The 23,453-nt window shown below is 40.4% G+C and overlaps 1 protein-coding gene across 3 annotated transcripts in view; it reads left to right on the top strand.

Annotated features, from left to right (window-relative positions):
- Positions 1–23,234, top strand: part of TPR (translocated promoter region, nuclear basket protein) — a 148,138-nt gene extending 124,904 nt beyond the window's left edge. For all 3 annotated transcript variants that reach the window (XM_075182673.1, XM_075182672.1, XM_075182671.1), the window contains exons 40-51: positions 537–725; positions 845–991; positions 6,900–6,990; positions 7,718–7,893; positions 15,986–16,054; positions 16,516–16,607; positions 17,220–17,326; positions 17,449–17,544; positions 17,700–17,856; positions 19,888–20,000; positions 22,642–22,740; positions 23,064–23,234. In XM_075182673.1, coding sequence (XP_075038774.1) covers positions 537–725; positions 845–991; positions 6,900–6,990; positions 7,718–7,893; positions 15,986–16,054; positions 16,516–16,607; positions 17,220–17,326; positions 17,449–17,544; positions 17,700–17,856; positions 19,888–20,000; positions 22,642–22,740; positions 23,064–23,110 — 1,383 coding nt within the window. In that variant the 3' untranslated portion in view covers positions 23,111–23,234. The remainder of the gene's footprint in view (positions 1–536; positions 726–844; positions 992–6,899; positions 6,991–7,717; positions 7,894–15,985; positions 16,055–16,515; positions 16,608–17,219; positions 17,327–17,448; positions 17,545–17,699; positions 17,857–19,887; positions 20,001–22,641; positions 22,741–23,063) is intronic.
- The last annotated feature ends 219 nt before the right edge of the window (positions 23,235–23,453 follow it).

Raw genomic sequence — 23,453 nt, 5'->3', positions numbered from 1 at the left:
TCAAGAAGATGTGTTTGATCTCTCGGATGATCACCCTTGGCATCTTCCACTTATGGTCAGACTTTCTCAGGGAAAGCATTGATCCTTAAACTGGAGTGACTTGCCGGCCCCAACATTCAATCATGCTACAGATTTAAAGCTGTCTTCTTCCCCCACCAATAATAGCTTTTGGAGTCTGGCTTGGTACAAAGAAGTTTCCCACCCAAACTGTTTCATCTGTTATTTGCTGCTTTTATTTTGGTGCTTAGGGTTGTGGGGAGGGGGATTGGGTGCTGGAAATAAACATGGCTCTGAGTTCTCTCAGAATAACTGGTTTCTGCTCTCTAAGTACGGCCTCCCTCCCTCTCTTTCGTGCTGTGCCTGAGCCCCCAGAGTTATAGTGCTTACTGTTACTTGCACTGTGCTGTTTCACCTTGTACTGTGCCATTGTTTGTCCTTGTACGGCGCTACGGATACTTTGTGGCGCCTTAGAAATAAAAATGAATAATAATATAAACTTTACTATTTTTTTTTTTCCTTCTTACTATGTGTTATAGGCTGTTGGCTTAGAGTATCCACATATTCCAGACAACGAGGAGACCTCTCAATCACTTATGGATATTGCAGTACAGACTTCTGATCAGACCCAAATTGTGCAGTCCTCCCAGGATGCTACTCCCAAGCGTGATGATGTAATTGTTATAGATAGCGATGAAGAGGAGGATGACAATGAAGGTGATCAAGAGGTAACATTAGCCCTTTCTCACGGCTGCAGTGGTGGAGACCTAATTTGAAGCATTTTTGTGAGGCTTTCTTCCTCTTCATTTTTTTTTTTTTTTTTTTTTTTTTTTTTTTCACTTCCTAGGAATTACCAGGTTATGAAGAGGATGAAGATGAGGATGATGAGGAAGAGGATGACGATGATGCTGGCATGGGCGATGAAGGGGATGAGAGTAATGGGGAAAATGGTAGTGCTGATGGCAATGAAGCCTATGAAGGAGATGATGCTGCGGTATGTAATTGATGCTTCCTGTCATTCGATATTCTCTTAAAGCCCCTTAAAGACCACAGGGATTTTAAATCTGAATTGGCCCATTTTCTTGATTTTCCTCTGTTTCAACCTATATTAATTTTTGAATTTCTCATTCAACCCAAGTAAACATGTTTTTGTTTTGTTTTTCAGGACATATAGAGGTTTATTTTGGTAACATAGCTGAAATAGCATACATCCCTTAGCTATAAGAAAAGCAGACAATTGCAAAGTGTAGACTTATTCACCTACCTGTCATTGTTTGGGGGGACACTGCGACCCATTGGGAATCTGGAGTGAGTGGATAGCTCCGTGCAGGGCCGTAACTAGGGCTGTGCGACAGGGGCGACCGCCCAGGGGGCAACGCTGAAGGGGGGCGCAATTTAGAAATATTTTAGGTTAATTTGGTTAAAATTGAGGGCTAGGGGGGCGGCACTTGTCTTTCTCGCCCAGGGCGCTAGAATTCTAAGTTACGGCTCTGGCTCCGTGCACATTCACTCTCGCATCGGCAGCTTTGGGGTAGCACCCTGGGATAAGTAACTGGCGTCATCCATAGCCAAACTTGCTCGAGTCATGTCTCAATCTAAAGAGGTAGATGACTCTCTACCTCTTTTCACTGCACCACACAATCAGCCTTCACAGCCTGTACCATCCACTAATAGGGATTGGATACGATTTAATGGCTGTCATTATGCCGTCAACGAGTATATATACAAAATAAATCAGATTTTCACAATGCCTATTAAAATTGAGAGCAGACTTGCCATAAAAATGACAATCTAAATGCCTGACATCCTTCTGTAATAGTGCCGTAATTTACATCAATTTGCATGTCTAGTTACGTCACTTTTCAGACCTACAGTATATTTCGGGATTTAAAGCAGCAATGTCAGCCCTTTGTGTACTATAAATGTGTTGATGGTGTTTGTAATCCTAACCCTACCTCTAATCCTACTCCTAACACTAACCCTAACCTTTAAATTTGGTAATAAAGTAGTCCTGGCATTGTCGCTTTAAATCTCAAAATATCACTGTAGGTCTGATTTCCCACCATAGGCCTTCGGGTAAACCTCTAGTTCCTGAGACTCTTCAGGCTTCTGTTTCTGAAACTTCTTCGGATAAAGATGGGGAATTACTTCAGGACTTTACTCTTTGAGAGGGAGGATCCTTATATTGCAGAGAACACTTCTAAATCACAGAGGACTTAATTCTGTGAGTTACGTAGCAGACACATAGGATCTTTTTCGGTGGGCAAAATATCACGTTCAGGCTGTCATGCCAATTTTTATCCCAGGGGTAGTAGAAAACTGTAAAGCAATTTTTTCAGCAGGCAGACTCTTTATCCTGAGGAATGGTTTCCATCTTGCAGTGTTTCTCGGGTTAGTAGACAGGTGGATTGGCCTCCGAGGGCTTGGTACACCAACATTCTTTCCAATGGGGAGGGGGGGCAGTCGTGGCATCTGCTGCTAGGGGCAGACACCTGTTTAATTAAGGACAGGTTTATAGTCTCTGTTTAGAATGTCTGGCTTTAATGTTGTGGCTCTTGAAACTATGATCCTTTAAGCCAGGCCTGTCCAACCTGCGGCCCTCCAGGTGTTTGTGAAACTACAAGTCCCAGCATGCCCTTCCAGCTATCAACTGGTTGTCTATTGGCAAAGCATGCTGGGGCTTGTAGTTTCACAACACCTGGAGGGCCGCAGGTTGGACAGGCCTGCTTTAAGCAAAGATTATCTGAGCACATGGTGCTAACAGGGTTCAGCTAAAATATATTGTCTGGAGGACATATATTGCCAGGTGTAAAAGGAATGGGTACCCTACCTCCTCCTTTTGGTTCTCCAGGTTGCTTCTGTTCTTGCAGGATGGTCTGGATGCTAGTTTGTGCCTTAGTTTACTAGAGGGTCAGGTGTCTGTTTTTACAGTAGTCCCCATTTGAATCCTTGGACACGGTGGATTTATAGATTTTGAAAACCGTTTTCCTCTTGGCCATCTTGTCTGCATTAAGAGTTTCAAAGCTTGCAGCGTTATCATGCAGGTCTCCTCTTCTCATTTTTCAAGACGATAGGGCATTTCTACGAACTAAGCCTTCATTCCTCCCTATGGTGATGTCAAGTTTCCACATAAATCAAGACCGTTTCTTTTCGATCTCTAGATGTAGTCCGTCCTTTGCATATGTATGGTGGACAAGCCTGTTCTTGATAATCTTCAGGCTCACGCCACAAGGTAGATGATTGCTTCTGGGTGGCTCAGAGTGGTCCCTCACCTGGTCCTCTGTTCACACATTTCCTCTGATTTACAGGTTTAATGAGTTTTGTATCAAGGGATGTAAGTTTTGGGAGAAAGATGCATTGTGCACTTTCATCTGAGTATTCTCACCCATATTTGATGCTTTGGAACGTCCCCCAGTAGGAGGATAGAGAAAATGATTTTTGTACTTGCGTAAAATCTGTTTCTCTTGGTTCTTTGGGGGACACTGCACACCCACCCTTGACACTCTGGTTTTTCCTTTTTTATGATGTGGGGTTTTTTGTTCAAAAGAATGTTGTGCTTTCTGTTCTGGGGTTTTTTCTCTCTCGTCTTGTTTTCTGTGGGGGTTGGTTAAACATAAACAAATGCCTGTACAGCAAATGGGGTATTGAGTTGAAAGAGCTAGGACTAGTTAATCTTAATGTGTCGCCTATTCCTATTAGTCTATACCCCAATGGACTGATTAATGCATTTTGCCAACTATAAAAATCCTATCATCTAAGGCTTTGCAAACAGGGCTGAGTTGTTGACATTGACTAAACATTTTCGAGAAGCTGCTTACTTTTTAATTGAAGCATTGGATATGGTTTCCCTCATCACCTGCTTTTCTGCCCTCATTATTGCAGCTAGACGTTCACTATGGCTGCGATCTTAGTTGGCTGATGCAGAATGTAAGTGCATGTTTGAATCTCTGCTTTTTGAAGAGATGACCCTGTTTGGTTTAGAGCTGGACCAAATCCTTCAGGTTGCCACATGTGGGAATAGTTCTTTTCTGCCCACTAGTGGTGCTAATCCTAAGCAGACAAAGTTTCTATCCTTTTGGACAATCGAGCTTGGCCACTGCCATCAAGTCATCCTTGAGTCCCGCTCAATGGATGCGGTTCCTGGGTCTTGACAGTTTGTCAAAGTGTTTCTCCTGGAAGACCAATTTCTTTCGCTTCAGAACGAGACTTGGTCCATTCTGGCCTAATGGGAAGTATCCTTTCTCTGCTTTATGAAACGGCTGTGTACAATGGTGTTGATGTTAGAAGCTGTGCCCTTCACCCAGTTTTATTCCCAGCCACTCCAGGCAGTGCACTCTTCATCTGGAAAGGCAGTTGATAAAAACTGTCCATAGCCACATGTCACTTCTTCACATGGTGATTGACCAGAGCAAATCTAGTAAAGGGATAGTCCTTCCAATGTTGGGAAGTGGGTCTTGGTTACCACAGACACCAGTCTGTCCAGTTTGTGTGCGGTAATCACCAGCTACAGGGCCTCTGGTCTCAAGCACTTTGATGGTCTCCTTGCCCATCAGTGTGTTTGAACTCAGAACAATATACAGGGCGCTCTCTCATGATCAGAGTTTTCTGGGCGATTGGCCCCTGAAGGTCCAATCGGACAATGCCGAGTCAGTAGCCTACATAAACCATCAAGGGGGAGCGTGCAGTTCCATGGAGTTGCGGGAGTCTTTCACAGATCATGACCATGGCGGAATATCATGTTCCAGTGATATCTGCTGTTTTTTTTTATCCCGGGGGGGAGAATTGGTTGGCAGATTTCCTCAGCCGCTACAGGATTCACCAAGGGGGAATGGTTCCTTCATGCAGAGGTCTTTGCTTTTCTGGTTCAATATTGGTGTCAGCCAGAGATTGACCTCATGGCGTACTGTTTGAACTTCAAGGTCCCTCTCTTCTGTTTTGAAGGCCAGGGATCCAACGGTGGGAAACACTGACGCCATGACAGCCCAATAGCGAATATCATCTGGTTTACCTGTTTCCCATGCTACCGTGAGTAACGCAAATGGGAACAAGCTCCTGGCATTTTGGCGTCTCCAGATTGGCTGCACAGACCATGCTACTCGGACGTGTTTGCTGGGCCCTTGATTTTGCGGTCCCGGGGTTTCTCCGAAAAGGTCGTGGACCATAATTAAGGTACGGAAATAATCTTCCTCCGCAAATAATTGTGTGGAAAGCTTACGTTCAGTGGTGTGATGGTTTTCACTCTTCCCGCTTTAGTCTGTCTCGCTTGCTATCTTTCCTGCAGGTTGGTTTTAATAAATGCCTCTCATCTCTGAAACGGCATGTCTTAGTGCTCTCAATCTTTTCAGCGTAACTTGACAGTCATGAGGGAAGTCCAGACTTTTATGCAAGTGGTTCTACATGGTCAACACTTTTTTTTTTTTTGTCTGGTTGAGCACTGGGATTTTAATCTGATGCTCGGGTCTCTTACAAAGAAACGCTACGGGCCTTTGGATTCTGTTGATCTCTGGTATGTTGTTTGGAAGGTGTTGTTTTAACTCACCGTTTCCTGTGTTTGTTGCACGTCTGAGTTGGGGTCACTGTGCTGCAACCCCACCACCCCTTTCTGGTATTTCACGCTTATCGGGCAGGGCTTCACACTAAACACTGTGTGCCAAAGGTGGTCTCTCTGTTTCGCTCGGACCAGGAGATTGTCATTATGGCTTTCAGTTCCCGGTCCCATTCTTCTGACAGGTCTTTGCATCTTCTGGTTGTGGGCCGGGCCCTCCGGTGCCATGTCGACAGCATGGTTTTCATTTGTAAGTCAAGTGACCTTTTCATCCTCTGATGTCCACAAGCGGTGGTTGGCCAGCGTTTAAGCAATCCATTACTCGCTGGATTATGTCTGCTATTCCTTTGGCTTATGTTCAGACAGCTAGGTGTGTTTGAAGGCTCTTTCTACCAGTGGGTGCTTCAGCTGAACAGTTGTGCCCGGCTATGACTTAGTCGTCTGTCCACACTCTTTCAAAATTCTACAAATTGCAAGGCTTTGCATCTCAGGATGCTATCTTTGGGTGCAATGTGTTGCGTGCAGGTGTTCCAGAGATATCCCTCCCTTAGGGGCAGCTTTGGTATGTTTCAAATGTGTCTGTGTCTCCTAATGGAGAATACAGAATATTTTTCCTCACCATAAAAATCCATTTCTCTGACTCCATTAAAGGACACTGCGCTCCCTTCTTTTGCTCTGGATGTTTGTTTACTTTCCCGTTGGTTATTGTTATGCCTTATTGACCCTCTCTTCTGGGCATTGTAATAGAAGCTGAAGATGGCTCCCATGGAAGCGGCATTGTACGGTAGGAGCTAGCCACTCAAAATGTTTGAGTGCCTTTGCTCCAGATCAATCTACTATACACCAATGTGTCGGTGTCCCCCATTGAAGTCTGAGAAATGGATTTTACAGTGAGTAAAAAAGTTTTTCCATATTTGACATATTTGTCTAGTCTTGTTAAAGACATGGCTACTAGTTACCTTTACTTTTAATAAAGGTCTTGGCGAATATGCTCAGCAACCAGTTGTTTTGGGGGGGTTGTGTACCATCGGAGACCTTTAGGAGTCATCACGATCTCCAAAAATTCTACAATGCAAGCTTGATCTATTTGTAACTGTAATAGCAGTATTAGAGCCATGGCCATTTCCCAGCTGAAATGTATGCAACCAAGTGAGAGGATGGTCCCCAGAGTCCTTCCAAAATGTTCTTATAATGTGGTATGCTCCCCTAGTGCAGAAAGAAATACACACAATTTATTTACATGGTTTCATACTGCATCAGGGATCACAGCTTAAGATGTAGTAATTTGTAAATTGTTCTCCATGCTCCCATCTTTACTTTCAGCAAATATCAAGCATTTGAAATTGTTTATTTCTAGGGGGCTGAAGGCACAGATCCTGGTACTGAAACGGAGGAAAGTATGAGTACTGGAGAAGTTGGCCAGAGACCTACAGACTCTCAAAATAGTGGTATGTATTATGGTTTGCATTTCGTTGTTTTTAAGTTTCCTTTTCTTCTGTTGGATGCACTAAATAAAGCTGGTTCGAGGCTTTTCAAGATTTTCGTTTTACTCAACCCTGACTATAAATGTACTGTTACAATAAACTATATACATACATCAGGCGCTCACTCTGACACACAAACTTTGTTTTGATGTAAACGTACATGAGAAGTGTTTGAGATTTGTGGTTCCTCCTTCATTGAAGGACATTCTTTCTCTGTCATAGAGTGAGCGCCTGATGTACCTATATGTTTATTTGTATCATTGTATGTGTTAGAGGTAAAGTGAAATATCCAAGTACATATATATGTACTTGGCTGCCCACCGATTGGAGCACCACACTGCTTTCTTTTGTCATAAATGCACTGGGTAAGTTGCTTTTTGGGGATTTAGTGGGGTTTTTTTTTTTCGTTATGTGCAGTCGTCTGCAGACATACAGTTTGCCATTGGTAACATACAGGTATAAGGTTCCTTTTGAAATCGTGGTCATACAGTTCACGTTTACTGATAATTCGGCATCCAAATGCCAAAAATCTTAGTGTCTTATGATCATGGCATAGTATCTTCTAAAGTCTCGATGTTGAGCGCTATACTTATGACTTGGCCTTTGTTTTTAAGTTTTAAAGCGCCTTTTATAACGTTGTTAAATTGTTAGCTCCTATAGAGATTTTTCTTAATCCATACATGTTTTACAGGTGAAGCTGGTACAGGAGCTACAGAGTCCACACTTTCACAAGAATCAAGGGAACAGCCGTCTGCTTCTGATAGACCAGGTCCTCGTCTCCCACAATCGCCTCGTAGGCCACCACATCCTCTGCCTCCTCGTTTGACAATCCATGCTCCACCTCAAGAGCTTGGACCCCCAGCTCAGGTGCCAGTGAATAATTCTTTGTAATGTTTGAAATTGGCAATTTCAAGTGTGTAACATTTTTTAAGCATTCTAATATCTGACATGAACATTCCAAGACTCCAACAAATCTAGTACGGTTTACTAGATTCCAAATCGGGATCCTTCTTGCTTTATCTGGGCAGGTTCCAGCTTTTTCTTTTCACACTGCTCTACGGGAATATATATTTTTATTTGTTGATCCTCTTAAGCCTTGTTTAAAATTGCACTGTGAGGTTTAAGTTTGGGTATAGTAGTTTGATCTTTGGGATGCATCAAAACTTTTGTGGTTTTGTTATTGGGATACCTATGCAGGCTGTCCGTTACTCAAACGACAGTGGTGCAGCCTTGCTTTTCAGCGTTGTCCAAACTCGCCTTCTAGAGTGAAGAACCATGTCTCGCTTGAGAGATAGTTGAATCCCTACACTGAATTTTACAAAATAAGGTTTGGCCATGGCTGTGCTTTAAGTCTGATCAAAACCATTCAACCACAGAAATGGTTGATATTCTTCCCAATGCTTTCTGGAGACACAACAGATTGAGAATAAAGAATTTTTGGACCCAGGTGTTAGGAAGCTTTGCGTTGTAACTGCATATTTAGAAATGGACAAGCTAATTACTCAACAGAGGAAGACTGTTGATGGGCTCTGGAGCAGGGTTTCTCAATCTTTGAACTGGGACCCAAAACATTTAACCAAGCCTTTTAGTGATCATGAATTCCCATAATTGTCCTACGAAGTAATACAAAATTATTGCTCCAAGTGTGCTATCTTTTATTCATTAGGAACTGTTTACTTGCCAAAGTATGTCTAAGCCTTCGGATAAGCATGATTGGTTCCTTACCCAGCAAAGCCTGTGGTGGGAGCCTGACTTCTATTTTTTAGGAGCCAGTGGCTAATTTCCTTTTCAGACACACGTGGGTGAGAGCCATAGTTTAATGTTACATTTTAGATGTAGACTACCTCCACACAGCCATTTTTATTTATTTTTTTCTACTGGACTTCTAAAAGGAAAGTCAAAAAGATTGCTTCTTATGGAGTCCTTCCTGTGATTGGGTGCAATTGTTTCTTTTTTTTTTTTCACATCTTTCTTCCAAAAGTCAGATTTGACATGTCAACAAAGATCAGAACGGTGATGACTGCTCTCTTTAGGTCAGTGAGTCACGTGGTCCCTTTTGTATAGAGGATTTCCTTTTAAAAACAGGATTTGCATATCCTCTTCAGACCCATCTACAGATAACCAAGGACACCCAAAAATATGCATGCTATTTTTGTTTGTCTCTCAACACCAGATTGCAGAAAATATTCTTGCTGGAAGGAAAGATCCTTGCGGTACTAGAAGCTCCATAGTGATGAGATTCTTCCAAGTTGGGTTGAACGATTTGTCCTACAGTTTTCTTCCCCGGGGTGGATAACTAGGGGGCACACTTCCTGAGCCAGCATGCCATTCATCCCAGGAAATGTTCTCTCCACTCTGAGGTTTTCTGTCAGATCACATAAAGGTGATATCAGTAGGAGGTCCATATGAAGACATCTTGGCTCAATCGTAAGGTAGATTGGTTCTGCTCCAGAACCGGTGACTGTCAGGCGTTCCTGGTGGACACTGACCATTCCATGGTGTTAAAGATTTGCCAGTTTCAATAAATAACCATGTTTCTCAGCAATAGCTCCAAATTGGCCAAAAATAGACATTCTAAGGATGGTGGCAGAGCTAGTATGTAGACTTTCATTAAGGAGCAATCTACTAAGATAAGGTCCTTTTTCTAAACAGAGACTTCACTTGATTGTCATTCAAGGTGTGGCTATTGAAGTCATGATCCTTAGAGTTTAAGGATCTTTCTAAAAAAAAATCCCTGTACAGTCTTGGATACAGCCCAAAATATACATATTAACATTATTTCAATCAACATTGTAACAATCATTGTTATTGCACAATCCACAAATCTAAAGGTTCTTACAGGCTTCTCTGTGTAGCTGGGGTAATATCCATGAGAAGAAGGGCAGCCAACTCTTGGAGACAAGTTACAATTGTGGATGAAGAGCTGATAAGTGGATTTGTCCCTCGTGAAGTATTAGATGAATGCATAAGAGGCAAACCCTGTACAGAGGCCAGCATTGTTCCTAAAACCCAACTGAACTAAATTCTAGTTGTTATATTGTGCCTCTTGGGTTACAGGGTTTTTTAAATTGAATTACACTTAAATTTTTATATTACTAATGCTATTCTTTCTGTCATGGGGTTGATAGTCTACATACTGGTTTACTGAAATTCCCAGAGTATCCTGTATTGGGCACAAAATAAATTACTTTTAAACAATGATTATGATCTACATATGCAATGGAGTCTGATTATTGTATTTTATATGTGTATTAAAGGTCTGAGCACAAAAGAAGTCTACTTTTCACACAATTTCCATATTCACACATTATGCAGTTTATGCTTTATTAGCTCTTAAGCCATCTATCTATTCATGGTTTATTAGCAACTTCAAGCCTTTGTAGGATGCAATCAATCAAAGATCCAAGGCAGTTAAACAGGCACTGGTAAAACCTCTTCTGTATGAAAGTTACATTTCCCCTCAGGTGACTTTCTCTAACCTGTCTCTTGATCAGAGCTCAGTCATAGGTAGACGGTCATTGCTTCCAGCTTTTGCCGAAGACTGATACAATTCAACTTCATAGAGAATCTTTTGGAAGAAAAAAAAAATCCAGTCCGTAAAATGTTTGTTTTTTGACTTCTCTCACCCATAGATAGATAGGTCATCTGTCTTTAGAAAGTAAATGCTGTAACCTGTAGACTTTGGTATATGTGCTTCTTTTCCCCATTGCTTCCTCCTCAATTGTTATACCTTTCTCATTGATCTGTGTTTAATAGACTACTTGCTATCTGAATGACCAGGTCCTAAAAATTAGTCCACTGCAGTTTACTACTTTATGGTAGATGAGCTGTTCTGTGCTTCTGATGTTTTATGTCAATGTACAGCAAGTATTTTACACCCTTTAGATCCTCTTCCAGTGTATATGCAGGTCATAGCATACAGTGTTCATGTTTAATTGCATGTCACTCAGTTCTGGCACAGTACTGTACACCCCAAATGCCACTTTTGAATCAAATCTATTTCCTCTGTATGAGCTTTTCGTTCCTGTGGCAGGGGGAACAAAGCCACATTTTATTTTTTTATTTTTTGCAGAGTTATTGGAAAAATGTAAATTGTATTGAATGATTTAAAAGATGAATTCAAATGGTAGATAACTATTATTTGCCTTAATAAGCCAAACTTGAAAACAAAGTACAAAGTATAATTGTTATTCCATCACAGTTAATGTGCTGATGCACCTTAGATTTGCTTCAGATTCTACATTTGGCTTTCATTGTGTAAGCAAAGTTTTGGGGGGTTTTTCTTTCTTTCCTTTTTTTTTTTCTTATCTACTTTAAGCTATTTTGTATATTACAAACAAGGGTATAACATTTTGTTCAGATTGCAGGAGCAGATTATCACCATAATTCTAATTTACACCTTTTTTTCGGTTGGATTTAGACTATTGTGTAAACAACACTTTATAGGGCTGAAGAACTGGCCATAAACTCCCAATTAATGATCACATTTTTTTTTTTTTTTTTTTTTTTTAAAAAAAAGGCTCAAATGTAGTACAGGGTTCTTCATAGTACATGGTTCTTGTCTGTTTTCTCGATGTTTGCAACATAATAACATGGAGATGGGTTGTAGAGTGCTGGCCTCAAGGGACCTAATGTAAAATCTGTTTCACCCCTCATAAGTAATCGAAGCACAATGCCACCAAATGTGGGTATTAAAGTCCATGTCACTCTCACCCAAAGAATCGATTAGAGCAGTATGGTAACATTGTAGCTTGACACATGTTTGGGGCCATAAAGATACCAATGTAGTTAAGTTTTGTATCTAGTTAATTTCAGAAGTGAAAACGTAACCGTATCAGAACTACATGCAATCAATGTACTTTTATAAAGACTTTTAGTAGTTGTAGTTTAAACAAACCGTGACTGACGCACATTCTGCAGTTTTACAGCTGTTTTATTAAAGAGTTCAAGAATGTAAAAAAACCTGTGCTTTAGCAACAGTGCCACTTGACCTTTCAGTAAAATGTTTGGCCCACCTCATTCATCTACTGATGCCAGGTTTGACTCTTGTTGAACATACATAGCTTAAATCTAATCAAAGGCTTGCAAAGGGATTGTCTTGACACACACATCTGCCTAAAATGTTGTATGAATGGCATTTTCTGCTGTAACTTTTATACGCTCATCCCTGCACTCAATTGTTTAGATATAGCCTCTATATGAAAGTTACGTATTCTTTTGGTAACAGTGCATGTACATGACTCATAGGGGGGAATTCAGTTCTCCCCCCCCCCCCCCCCCCCCCCCCGCCCGCAGCTCGGGGAGCTGTGAGCAAAAAACTGGAGTTGAATTACCATATTAACAGTATTTATGCACACTATTACTGTAATATCGGTAATACTGCGCAAGTCGTGTTACTTTCGCCAGTAACGCGGCCAATTGAATTTCCCCCATAGTGTTAGCATTATTGATTAGCATACATATCTAGTTAAAGATTTGTATTCATAAATATACTAAGCAAAATGAAAAAAAAGAAAAGAGACTTCACTTTGTCATCCCCCTGAGATTCTTGCAAGTCTCTCCACTTTTCTCAGTGCTTATGTATCAGACACAGACTAACAGAAATAATTTTTGAGCTTGTGTAGGAGCTGCTTAAATCCTGATAAATATGGAAGCTACATACCCACCTCAGCAGAGAAATCGTAGTTGACTTTTCATGTGACACTCCTGATGAGGGGCAGGAGGTAGAACAGCACATAGCATTCTGTTAAAGCTGCATATTTGGCTGTAAGCCAGACATCTCCCACTGAACATCTCCAGGGCAGAACCTGGCATAATATGAAGTCTGAACTATTGCCTCACTTTTCAAGGAAGCTTGAGTAATATCCAGACAGGAAGAGAGGTTTTAGACAGTGGGGTAAGGTAAGGAGTTCATGGAAAGACCCCATGCTAGGGCATGGCTCGGCCCATGAGAGCCTGCGATTTATTTTTATTTTTTTGTCCTATACCAATTCAAAATTTAGAGAACCAAAGAGCTCAAGCTTTTTCAGTAGGCAAGGAATATATATTCTGAGGACTTTTTTATACTCTGGTATATATAAGTCCTTATATCAATTGCCTTGTTTTACCCTGCCTGTAACATCCTCTAGAATGAAGACCTTAAATGGTAACGGTAATGTTTACCCCAGTTTTTTTTTGTTTTTTTTTAATAGCTCTGGATCCACATCTGGTTCAATCCCCCCACTCCGCCCTCTTTGTAGGAGTCCTTCAGGACAGTGTTCTCGTCCCTCTACTCTTTTCACATTATACTACCTCCCTAGGTGCTCTCATCACTTCATTCGGTCTTCAGTATCACCTATACGCCGGTGATATTCAACTTTACGTCTCCTCTCCTGATCCCCCCTCCCCTCCTCTCGTGTTTCTGACTGCCGCTCTGCCATCTCCTCTCGGATGTCCTCACGCTTTCTCAAAATTAAACATAACATTGCAAAAAACCGAACTTATTATTTTTGTTCTCTGTCTAGTTCCTCATCCCACCTGGATCTCTCCATCACTGTTACCACCACCATCTCTTCTGTCCCCCAACTCCGCTGCCTGAGCGTCACCCTTGGCTCCTCGCTCTTTTGCTCCCCACCTTCAATCCCTTGCCCAATCCTGCCACTTCCAACTACGCAGCCTTGCCAGCATCCGGCCCTTTCAATCTCAGGATGCAACCAAATCCATTGCCCATGCATTCATCATTTCCCGACTTGATAGCTTCTCACAGACATGCCCCACTCCCACCCCACCCCCCTTCGTTCTATACTCAATGTGGCTGCGAGACTCCTCTTCCTTTCTTGGCGCTCCTCTTCTGCCTCCCCTCTCTGCCTTGCTTTACACTGGTTCCCCTTCCCCTGCAGAATACTTTTTAAACTTCTTATCCTCACCTACAAGGCCCTCTTCCACTCTACTGCCCCTTATATCTCAAATCTCCTTTCCATTCACCCTCCCACCCGCTCCCTGCGATCTGCTAATGACCTTCACCTCTTCTCCACTCTGATCACCTTATCCCATTCCAGAATCCAAGACTTCTCCCGAGCTGTGCCCCCCCTGCACTGAAATGACCTCCCCTGCTCCATCCGATTGTCCCCTAATTTGTGCTCCTTCAAACGGGCACTCAAAACTCACCTCTTCCTCAAAGCCTGAAAGCCATCCACTTAACCCTCTCTCCATGCTCGCTCTCATCATCTTGCTCCTCCTGCTCTTGTTCCCCTCCTTTGGCTCCCTTTTGTGCCAGCCATCTGTTTGCCCTCCCTTTAGGATGTAAGCTCTGATGCGCAGGGCCCTCTTCCCTCCTATCTCTCTACCCACTCTTCAGCTTCGCTATATTTGCTATGCCTGGAGCCTCTGGTATCATGGTATTATTTGTTTATTGTTCTGTACGGTTTTCCCTGTATGGTATACTGTTTGTATTGTGTACAGCGCTATGGAAATCTTGTGGCGCCATATAAATAAAATGATAATAGATACAGATGCCAATGATTACCCTATCACTATTCAGATGACTAGAAATATTCTCGCTCTATGCCTTAGTGCCAAAGACGGTAAATGTACTGCCTGATCATGGCTTTTGTGTAGCAGGCATTACATTTACATCATCCATTGAAGTGCTGCTGCGCTCACATTGTTTCTGAAGTTGTGATCTAGCTTTTGCCACCAGCCTCAGATGATGGTGTTGCATCTGAGAACCAATCAGTGGTACATCGAGTGATCACATTGCAAAAGTGTTTTGCATACACTGCTTCTGCCTTTAGCTTTTGTCTCTCTGCTATGACTGGGTACACTACAGGTTTTGTACCCAATTATCGTGCCAATCACATTACATACGATTGTTTGGTCCAATATCACATTAGTGTTTGTTCTTCCACGAACATATTTTATAGTTCCAAAGCACATTGTATCATTTGATTTGATAAACTGACTAAAAGTCTCAACGAGGGAACAATGTCATGCCAATTCTGCTGTGTGTATGCATTCATGAACAGCAATGTAGGCAAATCTCCATAGAGTTTAGAGTCCTGAACTTTTCAGCCAATGGTTGACAGATGAAGAGCACAGATCTGAAGGTAAATCTTGTACACGTGTATAGTGTGTGGACATGATTTGGCATTCTAATCGGGACTTTGTCGTTTGTAAAATCGTTAACGATATCTCATCGGGAGAAATTTTCTTTTATTTGTACCCTGTCTTATTCTTATTCTTCAGGTCTGATGGAGATTTATTATTCTGGAGATGCTTGCAGTGTAAAAAGTAATTAGAATAAAAAGTGGCAGGGGGAGACTGCCAATACATAATTAGTCCCTTTAACCACTGTTTTAAACTGTAAAAAAAAAAAGAAGGCAGGGAAATTGAAAATGGGTGAATAAAGGGGTTAAGTAACTGAATAGGTTTTGGTTGTATTTCTCCATTTAATTAAATCTTGCACATAGAGAAACTCAAATGCAATAGTGTTTATTTAAACCTCTAGAATAATAGGCACTCTGAAGATATCCTTGATGTGTTTGGTCAGCCTTCAGCTATCGGTGAATAGTATATCTAAAAGACACACACTAAATACATAAAGGAATGTAGTCTTTGTGGAATGCTAAAATGACCAATGAAGTGGCCATATATTCCCTCTTACTAATGTGGAAAGGTTAGCCGTCTATCTTGGCCCCATTGCTATCCATTATTAATAATAATAATGTAATTATATTATGTGAATTGGGTACATGATATACAATGCATGTACCGCAATGAGCACTTGACAATGGCTATCAAAAGGCAGAGTGTTACTGGTATTCGGCAATTCAAAGTGGATTGTAGATCAATCAGGGAGGTACAATGGTTCAATAGCACTTTATGAAAATATTAAGTAGTCTTCTCCCATCACAGGTAGGGCATGATGCCTCATAGAAACTTGATGTCATGGATAATTGTGTATTTATTTTTTTATGTTTAGCGGATTCAGATGGCCCGCAGACAATCTGTAGGACGTGGTCTTCAACTTACACCTGGTTTAGGTGGCATGGTAAGCAGAAATATTCATGTATTTTTCATTCACACGTAATCATTTTTTCTATCATCCCATGATATTTAGACTTTGAACTGTTTATGATATTAAGGTTAATGTGAGCCTTGAGGCATATAGCTCTAAGTAGATTGATATATCAACTGGTTTGAAACTTGTGGTCCTTATCTTTTTTTATTTTATTTTTGCCTTATGACTTAAAATATAATTGAAAAATATGCGCAAGCTTATGTTCCTGGTTTCTTTTTTTTTTTCCATTTTTCACTGAGTAACCTGGACCTTTCTCATTGCCAACTGTAGCTTTGTAGTTTCAAAATAGACCATGTTACCCCTGACGATGTTAATAGGCAAGTGGACATATTGGCACACCTGTTTAATGTGCTAAATATACAAGATAAGCTGTTAATGCAATGATGGTCTTGCTAACATTTTTTTTTCCTTGGTTTTTATTTGCTTAATAGCAACATTTTTTTGATGATGAAGACCGTACAGTGCCGAGCACACCAACCCTTGTTGTTCCTCATCGGACAGATGGCTTTGCTGAAGCAATTCAGTAAGTTTTCTTCATACATTTAATAATAAAAATTAAGTTGAACAGGTGGTTCATGCTTTTAGTCAGGTCAACTGTCAACACTCCTATCATAATGGTGGTCAAATCAAATCCTTGGATATTTTCTAAATGCTTTGACTGCATTTGATTTCTTCCCATTGGTGTATAAGCTTTCCCTCATAAATTATTTTGTGGGACTTGAGCGCAATATCTGAAATGTCCCCCCGCCTCAAAAAAGTGTGGGTTTTTTTTTAAATCACCTACTTGTTCATATTCATCAAATAATCAATGCGAGAATGTATACCCTTTTACCTATAACTTGCTTTTACATTTTGTGCCTGCTCTTCAAGAGATGGTGGTTTGGAGCGAACGCTTATTTTTGCATGAGTTAAAACTTGGGCAGTTTATTTTTACAGAGCTCCCTTCTACAGGATAATTGCTCTCTGTAGGAGACTAAACGCTAAATTGAAAGTTTTGGAAATACTGATACAAAATTGCTTTCGATGCTACAAAACTTGTTTCTTTTTTTTTCCTTTATTTAAAAAACAAACAAAAAATGGGGGGTGAGAGAGAATTGAAAATTCAAACTGCCTGAACTGATGAGAGTATTTTCAGTTCTCCACAGGTTGCAGGAGTCCCTCGATTCCGTTTTGGGCCACCAGAAGATATGCCACAAGCTAGTTCTAGCCACTCTGACCTTGGCCAGCTAGCATCTCAAGGAGGTGAGGAGTGTAGATTTTTAGTATCCATCTTGAATCGGCTGTTTATTTTCTATATATCTTTGTCCAAAATAATTCCTTCCTCTTGGGTTTTATTTTTTATTTTAATGCTCATATATTTGCAGGCTTAGGAATGTATGAAACTCCTCTATTCCTTGCTCATGAAGAAGAATCAGGTGGTCGCAGTGTTCCAACTACACCTCTTCAAGTTGCAGCACCAGGTATGACTGTACTGCTAAAATGTTAAGCTCATTTGGTCAAAATTCTGCTATAACATTTAGCTGCAAACTTCTGCTTGTTAGTTTTGGTGAGTTTTTTTTTTTGTAATCCTGTTTTGCTTAATGTTTTGTGACAAAGTGGTCTTTGTGTTTTATAGTTTCAGTGTTTGCTGAGAACCCCAGTGCTGACACATCTGACCACGCATCCCAGTCTGTTCCAATGGTTTCAACTTCCACTGGAAATGTTTCTACAGCTGTGGAGTCAGGGACAGCAGATGAAGGAGATGAAGTTTTTGCAGAGGCGGATTCCGAAGGGTATGCTCTGCTTCAAAAGTTTTGTAACAGTGTGGTTTAATTACGAACTGGGAAAACACAATAAACTGCTTATCAATCTTCCTAACCAATGCAGTGTCCGTTTTCTTCTGGGGAAGATAATAGGATTTCTTTCATCCCTGGCAGATACTGGAAACACTGGGTATAGAGGTGTGCAGTACAGGCGCTTGAGTACATTGAGCTTTTGAAGAGATTTAAACGTCTCCCTTCCATACCGACATAGGCTGCTGGGACTTCATTTTCTTTTAAAGAACCTGTTTGAGCTGGGTATGATGTCTTGACAGCTGAAATATCTGCCTCTTTGGGGTTCTGTGATTTGATTGCACCTGGGTACATCATAGATTTCCATAAGTCTCCACCCAGACAGTTTTAATCATCAGCCTCCTTTGAGATAATGCAAATTGGTTGCTCTATGGAAGCCATTCAGTCTTTAGAAGCCACTAAGTCAGGAGGAGTAGTTCTAAATCGCCTTCTTTCAGAAGCCAAATTGTACCTTTCCACCCTTTCTAAACTTGTTGGCCCTGATCATTCAGCTTCAGGTGGACAAATTAAAGATGAATTCCTTGAAGGCTGGCATCAACAGTATGGAGCAGGGCAAGTTTTTGGTGTCCATGAACATATTGGTAATGTACTTTGATGTCCCGATATGGGCGAAACACTAGTGTTTCCTCAGATTTGCTGTACAATCCCACAATCTGCGTTTAAGGCTGTACACTTCAGCCTGTCAACAACGACAAGGCATATATGCTGCCCTACTGAAGTCCAGTGGGTGACTGTTATTCCCTCCCTGGCCTTGCTGCAATTGCATATTCAAGACAACCCAGAATTTGCAATCAACTTTTATATCATCCACTGCAAGAAGTCCAACCTGACTCCTTCCCAGCGGATGGACTTTCTAGGACTTCTGTTTAGTACCGACCATCAGTGTGTACTTACCATAGGAAAAAGCCCTTTCCTTACAGGTACTAGTAGTTACTGATAACTTGCAGACTGGTGTTGGTTCACATTTGCATAAAAGTCCTAGGCTTTGTGCATTTGCCCTATTTCACTTGAGAGCATTTCCAGAACTTCTTTCAAAATGGTGCAGTGCATATGAGTGCAACAGTTGCTCCTTTTATGGCTGAGGAGCAAAACCTCAACAGGGTGCACCCATTCACCATTTGGGAAAGGACACTGGTGACTAGGACAGCAGACTTTGGACTTGTAGCACTATCGCCCTAAAGTGACGTTTCCAGGGTTTTTGACTCCAGAGGAGTCGAAGCTTAAGATAAATGTGCTAGAACGGATTTTCAACGCCCTATTCAGAATACACACATTCATGGGCCATAAAGATTCAGTCAGACAGTGCCACAGAAGTGGCATATCTCCACTATCAGGGAGTCGCTAAGAGTGCCCTCGTCACCCACAGTGACTGCGTTCATTGCAGGGATGGAGAGTTTGGAAGCAGATTTTCTCAGCAGGCAGGCTCTTCACCCAGAAGCATTCTAGCTGATAGTGTGCGGGTGTGGTTAAACAGAATTCTACATGATCGCATCTCTGAACAACAAGGTGGAGAACTTTTGCTTGAGGTCAAGGGAGCTAAAAGCAGTCTTGGTAAACATCTGATAGATCTGTTCCCTCTGATAGCCATGTTTCAACAAGTACCAAATATGGTAAAAGGAGAGGATGCTCAGGTGATTCTGGTGGCACTGGATTGGCCAAGAAGGTCATGGTACAGGGATCAGGACCAGGGGCTTAAAGGGATTCAAAGGATTTTTTAACGTGTATTCAGCTTCTCTCATAATTGGAAGATTATGTTCAAATATATTCATAAGTGCAGGTTTTCAGTCCCCAATATTGCGAGAAGGGCACAGGGAAAATGATTATCGATCATGCATACAGCAACTTTTATATCTGGACCTGTGTAAGGCTAATGATTTAGCTAGCCACTGTGCTCATAGTCCCTCATCTGTTATAGCTATATGTAATTATAGAGATTTATATACAATACACACTTATTTTATGTTCTCATAGGATTGGTTCAGAATCCACATTAGAAATGGAAACTCGACAAGAACAGGAACCTGTCCAGCCCTCTGAAACTGATCTTCCTTGCACTACCCAAGATCCTCCTAGTTCTTCTGCAGGTATGTTTGTGTTTTTATATCTCCTTTATTACCCTGCTCTTCAATGTTAGGAAATGCCTTACTGTGTGACTAGTAGTCTGGGTACTTTTCCCGTGACTTTTCCTAGATACAACATGTGTGCTAGGTGGCAGCACCATATGACTCAAGTAGCTGTCCAGTAAGATACTATATTTAATTTGGACCAGGACATCTTACTTAAAAATGCCTTCCTTTTAAAAGCAGCAAAATATTAAGAAAACCCTAGACAATGTTGACCATAGATGAAGTGACATAAGGCAGTTAGTTCTTATTCATAAGATGCATATTGTAGAGCATTATCACAGGAGTGAGTTACAGGGTATTCCAGGGAGTTCATGCTCTGTAGAATCTAGTGAGCAGTTTCTACTCCTATCCAAAGTCAGACTTATGTGGGAAAAACTTAATCAAGATTGTATTAGATTGAATGGTATGTGTATGAAAAGATTTCCATAGCAGACTTAATAAAAGTTTCTCTGCCCAGGGACATGTTCACTCCCTACCCTCTAGAGGTAAGCCTTGGGAATGCATAGATGTGGAGAATGTAAAATAGTAGAAACTAAATTTTTATATAAATTCTTGTAAAAAAAAAAAAAAAAATTTTTAAAAATCCCTAGCGCACAACATTACAAAACTACAAAATGTAACTGTTAAGATAGTTGGAGCCTTAGTGTTCAAAACGTAAAAAAAACTTTATTTAATAACCAACTAAAATTTGAATTCGAAAGTAAAAATTTGTTTATTTACAAACTAGTCGAATACAGTATCTTTTTTCTAAGCGTGTTCTTAAAACTAGGTTATTAGGTTGAAGTACTTAACATTGACCTTTAGGATATGCTCTACATGGGGGTTGTGTTCTGAGTACCCAGAACCCCCCTTGGTCAGTGCTGGCCAGCCGGCAGACAATCTATCTATAGCACTGACCAGAGGATGTCTCTAATAATGCATCATCCATAACTTAAACTGTAAGGCATAGCTTAGAGAATTTTAGTTCATACCAGTGACTTTGAAATGTGAGTACCCAGTACAGCAATTTTAATCAAAATCTGAGATGTAGTGGTTAAGTTTTTAAACAATTTGTGGTGATCTGCATTGGAACAACCCCATTGAAGAAGATATCGGTTACCCAAACATCATTGCAGATGAGTAGGGGCTCACTGTCTGGCCCATTTTCAAGGACTCCACACCACCACCCCGTTGTCCAACCATTTGGGCCACTGGACGTTGTTGAATTTTGCCCTATTATTGCTGGTTGCAAAGAGAGGCTCTCTTAACAGTTCAGGCTTCATGGCCCCAAAACATGTAGGTCCACCACTGATCCCACATATACTAGTATCTTTGTGGATCCACACTCTGAATAATAATGTTGTATAATATAAGCCAACTGTCCAGTCCTTTACCAGGTACCTGGATATTTTTCCCCCCAATTTTTTTTTTTTTTTCTCCTTTCACAAGTAGGGTGTTGCCCATAAGACATTTGCTTATAAAGATCAGGTATTGTTACCAGGTATAAACGGCATTGAGACAGTCATATAAGCTATGTGCAGTTACTCATGATCTAAGCTGAATTACTTCTACTTGTACTCAAGGAGGTAAACTGAGAATTAGCTAGGAGACGTTTGGAAGTTTAGTTTGAATTACTGATATACAAACTGTGAAATTACAATTGCATTTAGACTATAAGACACACCAGTGACAGGAGATTTATTCAATAGAGAGGGGGAACGGACATGTGACTGGCAGCCGTCCACAGCGACTTATACTAAAGCATTGCACAGCTCGGACTAATCACTGCAGTCATCACAAATTCAATAGATCCGGAGCAGAGATGATTTTCTTTTGAAACTAGAATATCGCCAACATCTCCCCTCCGTTTAGCTCCTTTAGTACAAGTATAGGTAATTCACTTTATATCGTAAAGGCAAGTTCAGGAAAATGTATTTTACCCCAGATTGAAACACTAGGAGATTGTGGTTTTAAGAATAATTTTAGAATTTTGGAGGGTAAACAGCCCTTAAACAGTAACTTTAAGCTGAAACTTAACAAACGCAAGGTAAATGTTTTTAAAGGGTACATGGTGTATGTTTTTCATTGAAAAAGTTACAAATTGAGTATTCATTTATAATAAACAATAACAAAGTGCTGTATTGGATGTGCATAAAAATACCCATGGAGAATTCTGATCATTCCTACTTATTTTTGTTAATTATTTTAAATACACATTTAGGTGTGAGACTGGAATTTAATATAGTCTTTTAATACCAAATCAAATAGTATCACTTATATGGTAAGGCTGAGATTCAGCAAAGTTCCCTAATAGTAAGGAACTGGAACCGCAAACTATCATAATGCTGCCACTGAAGCACATGAATGTAAAGTTTGACATTTAGTTGAGTGGTTGGATTACAGGTGGAATGCATAATTGATTTCAGGTCTCTAATACCAAGCAACGGACAGTTTTCCATATTGTCAGTATTACTATTTGACTTAAATAAAATAAAATACATTTTTTGTTATTATTTTTAGACCCTTTTTCTTTCCTCTCCATTGATCCAGATTTTGCTTATTATACACTAGGACTCAAGAAATTAGACACATACCAAACGTTTTATCTTCTTTTAAATAGATACAAGCAGCAGTCAAACAAAGCCTTTAAGAAGAGTGAGGCTACATCCCCAAAGTGGAAGACCGGGTGTCCGTGGGCGTCAGTTTAGCAGACAAAGAGGTTTGGTTATATCTATAAAAAAAAAGCTGGTTATTTAGACATGTACATTATTTGATCTATTCACTGCATCATATTACAGACTGTTCTCTTGATTCAAACTTTAATTATAATTTGTTAAGCTATTTACAAAATAGTGCCAATATGCAACTGATCCTTTACTATTTACTACATGTTACAGTTGCAGATAACTGTTGTTATCCACTCAATCTAAAAGCTCTCGTTCAAAAGACAAAAAGTAAGGCTGCTGCTGTTCATATGATAATGCAAATTAGCAGCCTTTTATTATTAGGCTATAATTTACTGGTCTCTCTTTTCTTTTGCAGGAGTTCCTTTGGGAAGTAGAGGAGGGATAAACAGAAGCAACTTCTAAAACCATTTTGTGTTCAGTTGTGAATAAACATGCTAACTTTCCTGATTTTTAAATGTTGTTTAAATTTAAACTTTTGTTTTTTTTTTTTTAAATGAGATTAAAGGTTTATTAAACTTGTTGAGTACATATACTTTTTTCATATCGCCTATGCACTTACATGGGTTCTTCACTTTGTTTTTAGATTATTTTATAGATTAGCTTCATACATTAGAAAACCTTAACTATGTGTACTTGCTAGCCATGATTTAGTACTGATTGCACTACCCTTCTCTCAGATCCAGGCAGTAACCTGTAATATTTACAGCTTTTGACTGCATTCTTTGTGACATATTTTCCTGTACAT

The sequence above is a fragment of the Mixophyes fleayi genome, chromosome 8 (assembly GCF_038048845.1).
Source record: "Mixophyes fleayi isolate aMixFle1 chromosome 8, aMixFle1.hap1, whole genome shotgun sequence".
NCBI classification, from domain to species: domain Eukaryota; kingdom Metazoa; phylum Chordata; class Amphibia; order Anura; family Limnodynastidae; genus Mixophyes; species Mixophyes fleayi.
The sequence above is the reverse complement of the archived record's forward strand: the minus strand, read 5'-3'. Positions and strand labels throughout refer to the sequence as shown.